Below are 13,746 nucleotides of genomic sequence, written 5' to 3' on the forward strand. Positions count from 1 at the left end.
GTCACTAAGATGAAGCTGAGTGTGTTTCTTCCAACGGCTAGATCTTTCAAACTGAACACAGTCGTATTTTGTCTTCATGACCCCTTTAAAGGAAGCATGACAACAAAACTGTACACGTTGGGTTTAATTAAAAGGTTGCCATGTAACAATAACAATCATTCGAATTTTAATGAAAACTTGAAACAATTAGGCTAGATAACAAGGAAAACGAATGAAGGACTGGTGACACACAAGCCACTTTCTGGTATTCCCTCAGAAACGACCTACTTTATCACTAGCACCTGCCGATAAAGTCAACACCAATTAACACAAATGTGCAATTGTAGTGGTACTTTCGATTCTCTTTTGTCATGCCTATATAACGCTACTGTGTAGTAAACACGTCAACCCCATTGTTTCTGGTTTTCCTCCTATGACAGCACTGCTGATGTTGTATAACACACAGTTTGAGGTTTGCAATGATTAGTGGTTTTATCTTTCATGAGGGCATTCATCGAAGCCGCAGTGAAGTCAAGCGAGTTCGTAAAAGGCAGCTCGTTCAAATATTTCTCGGGGCACTAAAGTCTGCCTGCTTGCTTCAGAGAAGGAAGCCCCGTGGCTTCTCCTGGTGATAGAACTTATCAGAGCCTTCTTTACTGATATATTGCATTTGCTTGTTTCTTTGCTTTCATTTCATCTTTTCGGTGAATTCCTTCAACACGCAGACTGCTTCGCCGAAATTGACTGGCTTCTACTCTGAGGATTTGATTGATTGATTGTGGGGTTTAACGCGACGGTGCTACACAGATGACAAGGCATGCCATAATGGAGGGTTCCTGATTAATTTTGACCGCCTGGGGATCTTTAATGTGCACCGAAATCTTGAACACACGGTCGTTTTCACTTTTCGCCTACATCAGGAAAGAGGCTGTTGCGGCCGGGAATCGAACCTGCTATTTTGACAGCTTTAACAATGAGTGGAACGAATTTAATTTTTTTGATACATGGCGCCTATGGGAGTTCAGCAACTGGTATACATTGAGCAACACTAAGCAAAATCAGACCTCTGAAAACACAGCCATTCCGCACGAAAGCACCATCTCTTTACCCATCCAGTTTGCTGTTTTAATCGAGAGAAAAGGCAAAAGTCATCAGCCCTGGTACACATTTCGCAGGGTCAGCTCTCTCTGGCACACGTCGAAATAGACGGTCGTTGCAAGGCGACCGTGTCGACGGAGAGTGAACCGTCCTTCGCTCAGCCGGTCGCATCGCCACATGGCGGGGAAGAAGGACCGGCTCACGTAGGGCGGACACACACGGCCCTTGGACGCACCATCGTTGCATGTCACCAGCAGCTGGCAGGTCTGGTTGCTACGATTGGGGAAAGAGGGGCAGGGAATAAACAGAATCCGGGGTTAATTCTTCTCTTATGAACCCTGCTCATCCCTCCTTTCCTAGCTAACATGTAAATGTGGTTCGCGCTATTCAGTTCCGAGATAGGTACAAACCCGGAGCTTCCGGCAGAATGCACAATGTTAATTACAAGTCTATCATTAACGACCAGCGCACAAAGAAAACGAGATAAAGAGGGAGTGATGGACAGGACAGTGCTGCACTCTGAACTACCGTATTTACTCGCATAATCCTCGCACTTTTTTTTCGCAAAAGTCAATGCGAAGATAGGGGTGCGAGAATCATGCGGGGAAAAAAAATCCGGTGCACAGTGTTCCCAATTTGCCTTCTGCCAGTCCCGCTAAATGTAGCGGTCGTTTTTTGTATATGTAAGCTCAGTGTTGCCAACAGCAGCTATTTCTTTTTATTTTATTATTTACAACGTAAACAGTCTCCTGTCGATCAGCGATCATGAAATTGCCGCCTTTGCTTTCTGGCATGCGCCCTATGTCGTCGTTGTCATGTGCGTGCCCTACTCCAGTAACGCACGTTGAAGTCGGTGATGCCGAAGTGCCTGCCTGCGGCGGGGTTGCCGTGTTCGATCGCGGCATTCTTCGCCATGGCGAAGCGGCACCAAGCACAAAACAAAGAGATCAAAAAGTTCTCAAAATGGCAGCGAGCTATCCACCACTGACGCGAGTGACTCACTGACTCCTGCTGCTCAACGACGGGACCATGACGGCGACACGACGACATGACAGCGGGCTGAGCGAACGCCGTCTAGTTGTGTACACGCGAAAGCGGCTCAAGGACAGTGTGAGTAGCGTGTTAGGGCGCCTGTTAGGGAGTAGCCATGCAGGTTGTTAGGGCGCCTGGATGGCCTTGGATACACAGCGCTCTCCGCCGAACGGACAGGCGGCAAGGGAGGGCGCGCGTTGGAGAGCGCGTGCACCATGCGGGTTTCGCGAGCAGGCAACTTTCGCCGCTGCAAAGTTGCGGGTGCGAGGATTATGCGAGGAACCAAACAATCCAAGTTTTGGTGGCTCACATTAGGGGTGCGAGGATTACGCGAGTGCGAGGATTACGCGAGTAAATACGGTAATTCATTTTTGGAAGAAACAAAGCCTCTATTCACATTTGAGTCACCCACGTGGCATGAAATCACAACAAAGCTTTGAATTCACTCATTTAAAAGGCACACTGAAGTGAAGTAACGTTGCCTTGTTATGTAACTTGGGGGATGAATTGCATTGGACAAGCAGAGTGGAACCGTGGGCCCAAAAATTAATATGCAGAAAGCTAAAGTAATGCTCAATAGTCTCAGGAGAGCACAGTGGTTTGAGATAGGTGGTGAGGCAGTGGAAGCGGTGAGCGAATACATCTACTTAGGCCAAGTAGTGACACCGGATCTTAACCATGGGGAAGATAATTAGATAACTAGGATTCGGCAGGCATTCTCAGATAATGAATGGCAGCCTACCATTGTCCCTGAAGAAGGAAGTGTATGACAGCGGCATTTTACCGGTACTCACCTACGGGGCAGAAACTTGGAGGCTTACTAAGAGGGTTCAACTTAAATTGAGAACGACTCAGCGGGCGATGGAGCGGAAGATAATAGGTGTGACATTAAGAGACAAGAAGAGAGCGGAGTGGGTCAGGGAATGAACGCGTGTAAAGGGCATATTAGCAGAGATTAAGAAGAAGAAATGGACGTGGGCAGGGCATGCAATGCGAAGGCAAGATAACCGTTGGTCATTAAGGGTAACAGAGTGGATCCCTAGAGAAGGCAAGCGTGGCAAAGGGTGGCAGAAGGTTAGATGGGCAGATGAGATGAAGAAGTTTGCGAGGATAAGTTGGTCGCAGTCAGCGCAGGACCGGGATTACTGGAGATCTATGAGAGAGGCCTTTGCCCTGCAGTGGGCATACATAGGCTGCTGCTGCTGATGATGATGATGAAGTGAATTTGCCAAACTTTTTTTTTTTTGGTTTCATTGCACAGACTGGCTCAAATGAACACACTTTTCATTGTTTATCTGGCCAATTAAGCAGTATTTATTTTATAAAGCCCAAACGAAGAAAAACTACAATGCGCGGTCTGCGGCAGCCACAACTAACAGCACATACTATATTCGAAGTGATTGGACCATCTGCAAGATTGGAATCCAAACCAGTTTTCAGTTTCAATTCCGTGAAACCACAAGTTTGGCATCCTCCGTTATTGTTGGCTGGGCGTTCTAGATATCTCAGTAATCGGCATTCCGCGCTTCTGCAATGTTGTCGGCGGTAAAGTGCGTCATATAAGCCTACCAGCACGGCTTGGAATCGTAGCAATCACTAGCCGAGGCCTACGCAGTGGATGAATGCCCCCTGCGTCACCGCAGACGCTCAAATGCGGTGCGCTTTTCCTCTATCTTTGGAGCGTGTCTGGCTCGTGCCTGTATCGTAAGAGGCGAGTTCGCACCAGGCCAAGGGTCGGCCGATTCGGGACTGTGCCCGCAAGCAGTCGGCGCTTATCCAGCACGTCAGTGCCAGACTGCACGCACTCTGCGAACTCACTCGTGGAGCAGTGAGCGTTAAAGTGCAAAAATGGTGAATTCAGTTTAAAAGATGTTGCCCAAAAGCAAATAAAGTAACTTAAAAAAATTAACAAAGTGCTATTGGGGATTCGAACTTGCAAACTGCAAAACAATGCACCTGATCACTTGGCCACAAGCCAGCATTGTCAGGATCTGAAATGTAAAGTATATGTCATATAGCCTGTTTACATTTTTATTTAGTTTTAGCATTTCAAGCAGCTTAGATGGCTATTCCTTGAATAACACTTGTGGAGTAAGCGTCTCCCAGTTCCCACAAATATCTCATCTCTAGCCACTCTATTCCTTATGCAGAAAAGTGATCGCAAATGTGTGGTCGTGCTGCTGACCGCTCTGCTCCTTCACCCAGCACAAAAAGTGCTTTCTGCAGCGTGGTTTAACACTGTAAATAAACATTTCGGTTGCAATTCCTTGGTACCCATGTTAACTTCGCTTACTCTTCTCCAGCATTGGCCGTAGATATTTTTGCTAGCATACCAGCTAATGAAGCGTTGCAAGTGTACGTGTGTGTGTGGCAATTCTTGGACTTAAAGCTTGATAGATTCTAAAACTAACGAACTAAAAACACATTCTTCCTGTCACAAACATGCCTTGGCTTAGTTTCAATTGAGCGAACGAATTGCAGCGACCCGCCGCTGGCCAGCCGACCACACGCTGGGCCGACCGATTCTGTCGGAGGCTCGGTGAGCCATGCAGTAGCACAGTCAAGGCAACCCACCTTCTTTTTATGTCATACAAAACGTCATAGGCGATCGCCAAGGAGGATGCAGAGAGGAGGACAGCATTTTCGAATTGATTTTTATACTGAATAATTAAGTCTCGAAAACGCAGTGAGAGCGGTCGAAACGTGGCCTAGAGACTCCACACTATTTTTTGCGCAAGTAATCCCGCAATGTTTACAAATCACTTCAGTGTCCCTTTAAATGACAACCTTGTGTAACTATGTTGATAAATAGATTCCACCTACACAGACGTGGCAGTGATGGTGTTTGTTTTATTTGTTTTGTTTCTTTATTTGCTTTATTTATTTGTTTGATTTTTGCTATACAACAGCTTACATGTTTGTAGCGTTTGTACACTTCTCCTTTGAATAACATACATGCCAACTGTCAATTTCACACGCAGTATTGATTGATGTACCATTCTTTGCTGCCTTGTACTGGTTGTCTGGGCTGCCGTCAAGCTGTCCCCATAGCTTATAGCCCAGGCAACCAACCAGTACTACCTGGTGAATAAAGTGGATTGGATTGGATTGGATGATCATATTGCGCACCATGGGTGACTGAAATGTGAATATAAGTTGCTCATCTTTCAGAAATGAATTAGTTGGGAGTGCAGTACTGCCCTGTCTCTTATTCCTTTTTGTGTCTCGTGTTTTGAGCCGTGATCATCAATGATGAATGTTCATCAACTCGCCCAACTCACAGTAGTTTTGAATTTATTAGACGTGTTGATATGCCACACCTCGGTCCTAAACCAGCCTAAAAGATACTGGACAACCCTTATTTGCGGAAAGAGTATGGAGAATTGGGCTAAGAGAACATCTTACACTGAAAAAAAGCATCAGCCTTGGAAAAAAAAGTGTTGCTATTGCTGGGGCTAGAAACCAGGCCGTTTGCATTGAAACCCGCAACTGTACCCATACTTGGGGAAGAGAGAGGGGTAGAGAGAGAGGGGGGGGAGAGAGGGGAAAGAGGGGGCTACTGAGGCTTGAAAGCAATGTTCCTTTAGCAGTTCTTCAGAACAGCAGAGTGTTCCAAACAAACCACCAGAAGACGCTGGTTGCACACAGGGAGTGCTGAGCCCACACCTATCTAGAAACAAAATGTTGCAACTAAGTCATCATCTTGGTTAGTGAGAAATGGCTCATGATGATGATGATGATTCGTGGACACAAGAACAAGTTTTCACTAGGAGACTGGCATGCTTCCTACGGTACGACGACAACAACAACAAAAAACCAAAAAGAAGAGTTCTGTCAAAAGACACAAGCCTGCCCTTGCTCCGACATGAATGGAAAGTAGGTACCTGCATGCAAGGGGGAGGAAAACTGTAACCTTGCGGAAAAGACGTAAAGAATTTCATCACTTAATCTGTATTGCAATTTTTTCTCCAAGAATTGCACTCTTCTGTACACGTGTGAGCGAATAGTGCAAAGTTTCAAATATCAACACGAAAGAAGCAGTTTGATTAGGCCATAAATCAAATAGCACTACTATTTAGGGTTGTCACCTTCCCCCCCCCCCAAAAAAAAAAAAAAAAACGGCCCTTTAGAGCAGGGGGGGGAGGTACATGGAATGTTTAATTTGTGTTGAAAAAAGACGCCATGTTTTGACATGCAGTGCCATTTATTGTAGCATTTTCTTGGAGAGAAATCAACATAACGTTTGTACTCGAAGTGATTGAAAGCTTAGTTATTGCTCTGTATGTGCTCCACTGAAAAGCAACCGCAATTGCTAACCGCGGCGGCAGCATTTCGTTGTTTTGTTCCTCCCTTAGGTCCCCCTCCATCTCAGGCAGCGCGCTCGCCCACGTGATTTTTCTGCTCGGGTGTCTTTGCGGAGCTTGTCAACACAAATTTACCGTCTTAGTTACTGAATTGACGCTTACAAAACACCAAAACGAACATAATCATGGCACGCGGGCCAAAAAAAAAAAAAAAAAAACGGCCAATGACGGCCCGCTGTTTAAATAACCGCTCGGCCCGGTCGAAACCGGGCAGGTGGCAACCCTACCACTATTTGAAAATTTTTAATTTTTCAAGTATTTCGAAGTTTGAAAACATGCACTGGCTGCCTCACACTAGCAGTGACGAGCTTTCCCACACTGCTTTGGTGATGTGTGGCTAAACGGCAAGAGGAGGAAGGTGCTTTTCAGGAATGCCTATTTTCTTGGCATTGCACTGACTCCACACGCCTGCCTCTCTTCGTGCCCTGATAACCTCACTAGGCTAAAGCTGCTCTGGCCAACACTTTGTATCTAAGACACCAGAGCTACATACTCTCATAGTCCCTCAATCCCCGGTTTTCTGAGCAAGTGCGATGCATGCGCAAGGTTCATCTTTTTTTAAAACCTGTAAAGTTCCTTTTTTGTGTATGGGACAAAAAGGGAACGACAAACTTGCCTCGCGTTGCGCTCCTGACACAAGCCCTCCTCAACAATAAAGCACTGATACCGCAGTACTGACACTTTTTGTACCCGTGTATTAGGCATATACAGTCACACCTCGTTACTACGAACCCCCCATTAACAAATTTCTCCCATTTACAAACATTTTCAAAATCCCTGCCACATTACCTATAGTATTTTCAATGTAAAAATGTTTCAGAACAACGAATTTCAGTAGCGCTGCTGAGCACGAGGTCACGGGTTCGGTTCTCGACCTCGATGGCCGCTTTTCTGATGGAGGCGAAAAGCAAAAACGCCCGTGTGTACGAGATTTCGGCGCACGTTAAAGATCCCCAGGTGGTCAAAAATTAATCCGGAGCCCTCCACTACAGCGCGCCTCGTCGCCCGCGTTGCGTCGGCGCGTTAAACCCTACAATCAATCAATCAACGAATTTCAGTATAGTGCATATTGCAGAATCACGCACGTAATTTATTTTTTCCTTCACAGTCGAGGAACATTGGAATTAGGAATTCGGGTGAAGTAACACTGCCGCAGCTCTCGAATGAAACAGACACCACCGTTTCTGTGTGTGCTGCCCCAAGTACAGTAGCTATCATCAGCACTACGTTGAGTTCCAATTGCTAGCACCACCACAAAGCTGCAGTTTATAATGTGCAGTAGCCAAGGCAGCCTAGCCACATTTGCCCCTTTTTCCTTTCGTTGCTTTGGGTGCTAGTCGGTGGCCGGTCGGAGGTTCGGTTGTTTCTCCTGCTTCAGTTTGGTAACATTAAGCAGAACGCGCTTCTGGAGACCGAAAGAGTTACCACGGCGTAGTAAACACTGAAACAACAATGAGGGCCACTTGCTAATGCAACACAATGACTGGCTCAAGAACTACCCTGCAGTTGTCCAGTTCAATCCCAGAATGCACCGTTGCAGTGAAAGCACGCGGAAAGCTTTCAGCCCACAATTGAAAGACGTACTCTGGCATCACCAGTGAGTTGGGTCACCAAACATGCGCACTTGCCATCGCTCCCTCCACTCTGAAAGCAGCACTGTATGTAGAGGGGCAAAAGAAAAAAACAGAAACGCTCACTTTTTCGAAGTTGCAAAATGCGCAGCATCCTGCAAAAGTGCGAAAAGTCGCACGACGGTTTGGTCTCCCTTATTTTCCTGTAAGGGGAAGGAAAATTTGTTCATTAGGAATACATACGCAGCTAAAACAAGTTCGACTCGGAACAATTTTGGCAACTGCCTGCGCTCACATCAGACATCTTGCTGGTAGGAAGCACCATGCTGCTTTGAGCCACTGTAAGTACAAATTTGACGCCGTTAAATTTTACCAGTACATAGTTGCACCTTCCAGCCGCGTCCCCAGCATAAGGAAGAGTCTTGCCTTCCTCTTTTGCACTGCTTTCTCAAAGCCATTCACAGTTACAGTAGCATCATGTCAGCAGCATGTTGAGAGGGTGTTTCGGCAGCCCACTGCCGCCACTGAACACGGGTTGTGACACGACTGTGGCATACTCTGCTCATTAAAATCAAAGTGTGCACCCCGGAGGCTTCAAGGTCATCCGATGATGGCCTGCAATGCGCAGTACAAGTAAAAGTCGCACTTTAGTGCAACAAACGTTTTGCGTTAAACAGATCAGTTACCAAGCTCGATACGCTTTACACACAATAAACTGATACTTTACAAACCCGGTACACCAAAATGCAGCAGTTGATCAAGTCTATTGACCACAGCAGCCCAAACATGAAGTTAGGACCAGTTACATTCAACCACCTCGTCAGGTTTTATTTGATGTTCGATTTGAGTACGTGACATCCCTTTTACCGACTACAGTAAAAGCTTGTTAATTCGAACTTACAGTTAATTTGAACTGACGCCCTGGTCCCAGCACAGCCCTGTATATTTCAACGGGGGAAAAACTCCTGATAACTCAAACTCGGTGGTATTCAGAGCGGTTAATTCGAACTGGAATCCCGTGGTTTTTATCGCTCCTCACTGAAGACGTTGGCCCAGGCTGATTACAATGTGCTGCAAACCCAAAACCAACCAAATTTACTAGATATGCAACACAACGAAACAGAAAAATTAAGAAAAATTAAAGCTGTTGGAAGTGCAGAGCAGTGATTCGCCATAATGGGCTGCAGAAGCGTTATCCGCTCACTGCTGCCACCCAATGCATTTCAAATTTGCCGCCTTCGCAGTGCTTGTGCGCCCCCTGCCTGAAACTGCGCCAGCCGGAGTTCTGTCCTTTTTGCGCTTGCTTTAATTTCCTGGAGCTGTTTTGCGTCATTTTGAATGCGTAATTTTTTTCTTGGGCGGCTGGAGCCTTTCTGCGTCATTTCGAACGCGCAATTTCTTTCTTGCATGGCCGCTTTTTTTCGCTTACTATCGTAAAAACCAATGCACCGAGCATTCCTAACTAAATGAACGCGGGGGCTGCCGGTCATATACACAGATTTTGCCTGAAATGTACCTGCAGTTTTCTTTGCGCTAAACAACGGGGAGATGTATGACAAGCGCCAAGCGGCCCACGAGGTTTGAACGGTAATGACTATTCAAACAGCGTGGTTTTCAAAGCCTCAGCGTGACTCCCTGACGCCGGTACAGAAGGCTCTACTTGGGTCCGTTATCTTACTGCGCCGCCTGATTCTGGCAGTCGCATCGACTGTTAGCAAGCTAAGATGACATGGCGAGCCCGTAAAGTGCTCTGCACTTAAAAACAACGCTGTAGCATGCTTGCTACACTGCTGTGATAGCTTATTTCACTGCAACGGCGCATGCCATGCAGGTTTCCCTAGCGCCGCGATCCCTGGTCTGGGCCTGCGATCACGTGGTGGCATGTGCCACAAACGTGTAGTCGCGCCTAATTATGGATAAGGAGTCCAGGGGTGGCTTCGTCTGCCCGCGCAGTGTGGTGCGATGTCCATTCATTCCAGCGCTTGCCCGCTAATTCAAAATTCGCTTAATTCGAACAATTTTGTGGTTCCCTTCGAGTTCGAATCAACGAGCTTTTACTATACTACCACTGAGACAGGTCGTAGCTACCACATCATGTGGCATCTACCCGAGTAAAACAACTATCACTGAGGTTCTTCATTAGATGCCACGCTTGCACATGCATGATCATTTATAAGGTAAAAATGAGTCCGTCCAAGCTGACTTGTGCAACTTCGGAGCACAGACCTATTGACAAAACAACTGATTGCCATGATGGCACAAACCATTTAACTCATGAAGGTAGCGAGAGCAGAGGAGGCAAGCACCTCAGAAGGCTCCCCTATGTACGCCTCGAGTCCGTGAAGGATGATGACGTTGGGCAGCACAGGGAGGTGGTGGAACTTGAGGAGGTAGTTGAACAGCGACTTGAGGTCGGGCATGAACCTGGGTAGAAGGCGCAGGTGAAGACACGTGAGGGGGCACGTTTGACACACACACACACTCTCACTTTCTTTTCAAAGAGGCCTTTTTTAAAGGGGGCCATGAAGAGAAAATACAACATGGTTCAGTTTGAGAGAACATGCACGAAAAAACATGCGAGTGTTTTGACACCATATCCTGTGTGAACATTTGGTTCTGTATTCTTTTTTGTGCAAAGTAGTCGCACATTGAGCGTTCGAGGAGCACGACTGCAAATGTACTCTCTGTAGTCTGTAGCCCTCTTTTTTTTTTTTTTTGTACACTCGACTGCAAGTGTGCTATATAATATACTGTGCCCGCATGCTGCCTGCCACCGGAGCAGGGGCCCTGGTCAGGCTCCAAGCCTTTTGCCTCTGCTCCCCTTTCTGTATGGAAAGAAACAAGAAAGAAAGAAAGAAAGAAAGAAAAGAAAGAAAGAAAACCTTTGGTAGCTCACTGGGCTCCATACCAGACAAGATAGAGGTTTTTAAAATGAAAAAAGAAAGCAAAAATTAATAAAAAAGGTTCAAATTTTCCAGCACAGTGATATAATATGGGCAGGACTGATGCATTATGGGGAAGCGATTAAAACGTAGTTATCAGTGTTTTAACTGCACGTAGCATTCAAGTAATACAACCAAACAGAACTTGAAGCCCCACTACAATCGTCCAGTTCCTGGCTGTGGCTTAGGCTGGTTTAAGCTTACATGGCTGTGGCTGTGGATTAGGCTTGGCTGTGGCCCACTAATTGAACAAACAAGATTCCGTGACGTCCTGCAGAAACCGGCGCAAAGTTGCCCCTGCCTGATCGGTTTTCTTTAATAAGTAGATTACTTGTTTGAAGTTTCCTACGATATCGGTACCATTGTTATTGATATGCTGCGATCGTTTTGAAGAACATTAAACTTGTGTTTTGTCTTCACGGCTCCATTGAGACACAGGCATACTGCATCATTTATTTTACTTTCTTCGTTAATTGTTTTCATTTCGTTTGAAATGGTTGAAATACAGTAGGGCTTCGTAATTTATCGATCGGCATGCAAAGGACAACACCCAAACAGGAGGGCGGCACTCACGCAAGTTTATTTTTTGACAAAACAGGAACCTTATACTCGCGCTTCAGTTACAAGTGTGGCATCAAATTATCTCATAAAGAGGCACCATCAATGAAATTACTACACAGCCGCAAACCATACTACGAACGCGGCTAAACAAGGGCGTTGTTTAGAAGAAGCAAATTCTCATTCATGTAGCACCATTTGAGGCATGCTGATGCACCAACACGCAGACTGTCGTATGAGGGTAGGCCTCTAATCTCTCTAGCTGTTTGATTCCTGTGCTTCGAAAGCAACGTGGCATCTAAAAAAACCAAAGCACAACAAAACATTCTACAGTGTTCTGTCAAAAGGTAGCACAGATTTTCCAGTAACGATCGTCTCTGCTCTGAAGGCCTAAAGCTAATGCACTACCCAGACTGACCTATGAATTAGACACCACTCAATTACTTTTGTCAACTTGGTGCACAACAGAGGAACCTTGAACCAAATAAAAGCGAGTTGAAATAGATTTAGAATAAAGGACTGTGAAAAAAAAAAACATGTGCTCAAAAGCAAGCTGACTAGTCTCACCAGCCCCTCTTAGAAATTCAGTAGTTGTAATGGGGTATTTGGTTATATGCTAAAAGTAGGCAAAAAACACACACCAAATAGAGAATAAGGGTTAACGAACACTAGAACAGGAATCAACAGCTAACAAAAAACACAACGCAATACCACATTACAGAACGAAAAATACACACTTAATCGACGTGACATTTACACACAATGACCATTAAATACAGTCCAATTTTAAGTACCTTGCAGACAGACCTTCAAGTTCCTTGAGAGCTAATGACAAAAGTGATTGGAGTAGTCAGAATTATCAAGACAATGGCTATTACAAACGTACTAAACAGTTAAAGGAAAAGAATAATGTGGGTATGGGCTAGTTCGTGTCACCAATCCACAGCTTCATTTAGCGCAAAATAAAAGCAGCCAATGTGGAGAGGAATTGCAAGGGGCACAGCACTATACACTTGTGAGCATTAATCTCTCTGTGGTTGTCTGCAGCTGGTTTCATTTTGTTAAACAAATCTATGGAGAGCAGAAAAGGGTCCTTCTAACCTTGGGCGTATGAAGTCGACCAGGTCTGTACTAAATGCAGGCATATCACGAACGTGGAAGGCAGTCTCGATGGCGTTGCAGCCAAGAAGGGCCACGTATTCATCGGCGCAGGCAGACGTGACGGCTAGTTGAAGAGCCAGGGAGTCCAGGCACCTGAGGAAAATCAGTTGGTAACGCCTCTGTTATCCAAAGCCATAAAACTTGAGTTTGGGCTAGTTAGTTGCATGACATATTGGTGGAAACTGAGAGGGACAGAGCTTTACTTGGACTTGCGCGCACAATATTTTTCAGACACCCGCCGCAGTGGCTCGGTGGCTAACGCGTTGTGCTGCTGAGCCCTTGCAAGGACGCCGGTTCGATGCCGGCTGCGGTGGCCGCTTTTCTGACGGAGGCGAAAAGCGACAACGCCCGTGCATTCGAGATTTCAACGTATATCTAAGATCCCCCGGTGGTATAAGTTCATCCAGAGCTCTCCACTACGGCGCGTTAAACCCACCAGATATTTGCATTTTGAGATTTTTGAGCCCGACAAGTTAGCGAAGAATGGTGAAAATTGTGTCAGTCAGCCCTCTGTGCTTTAGAAGGAACTCGAATACGTTGATGGCCCATGTCAGTAAATACGGCATCGAAGTGGTGTCGCCAACAGGCATCGTTGCCTCGCCATCGGGTGCTTCCCTTGATTATTTTTACTTACTTCCGTGCTAATTAACTGTCTCTTATCCTGTGAACCTCACGAAAATAAATTGGTCGCACTAGTTCAGCAGCGATCACGAGTCGTTTGTCTGTCTGCGCAGCTGGACGTAATCACTACCGAAGTAACCAACGTCCCATTTTTTTCACTTTCAGCTCACCCTCAACGTCGTAGCGCGCTTACATATGCCGCAAATGTAGGAGATGGGATATCTCACGTGCTGTCATCGCCCAGTAGAAAAGTTTCAGCGGAGGTCAAGCAGGCGTTGAAGCAGTGTTCCCGCAACGGAAAGATGCGTTGTAAGCTCATTGCAGCGGTTTAAACCGAAGAATTTACGTTTAATCTAATCGCACAGATTTTGCGCGCTCAAAGTGGGCGCACTGTTTTGTAAACAAACGTGCACGCTGTAA

General features: G+C 46.0%; 1 protein-coding gene across 1 annotated transcript; it reads right to left on the reverse strand.

Annotated features, from left to right (window-relative positions):
- Nucleotides 1–1,070: 1,070 nt before the first annotated feature.
- LOC144141794 (uncharacterized) lies at nt 1,071–13,746 on the reverse strand. The gene is made up of 5 exons (XM_077673287.1): nt 13,554–13,746; nt 12,646–12,798; nt 10,351–10,468; nt 8,171–8,247; nt 1,071–1,350 (listed from the first exon to the last, which is right to left on the reverse strand). The coding sequence occupies exons 1-5, from the start codon at nt 13,643–13,645 to the stop codon at nt 1,131–1,133; spliced, it is 660 nt and encodes a 219-aa protein (XP_077529413.1). The 5' UTR covers nt 13,646–13,746; the 3' UTR covers nt 1,071–1,130.

The sequence above is a fragment of the Haemaphysalis longicornis genome, unplaced genomic scaffold, assembly GCF_048455015.1.
Source record: "Haemaphysalis longicornis isolate Haplotype H1 unplaced genomic scaffold, Haemaphysalis longicornis Haplotype H1 scaffold_6, whole genome shotgun sequence".
NCBI classification, from domain to species: domain Eukaryota; kingdom Metazoa; phylum Arthropoda; class Arachnida; order Ixodida; family Ixodidae; genus Haemaphysalis; species Haemaphysalis longicornis.

Bases quoted from the DNA above. Each gene is read 5' to 3' on its own strand.
- LOC144141794 (XM_077673287.1), bottom strand. From the start codon at position 13,645: ATGAGCTTACAACGCATCTTTCCGTTGCGGGAACACTGCTTCAACGCC. The intron at 12,799-13,553 runs GTGAGATATCCC...GATTTTCCTCAG, and splicing joins CTACTGGGCGATGACAGCAC to GTGCCTGGACTCCCTGGCTC. The intron at 8,248-10,350 runs GTGCTTGCCTCC...TTCCCCTTACAG, and splicing joins ACATAGGGGAGCCTTCTGAG to GAAAATAAGGGAGACCAAAC.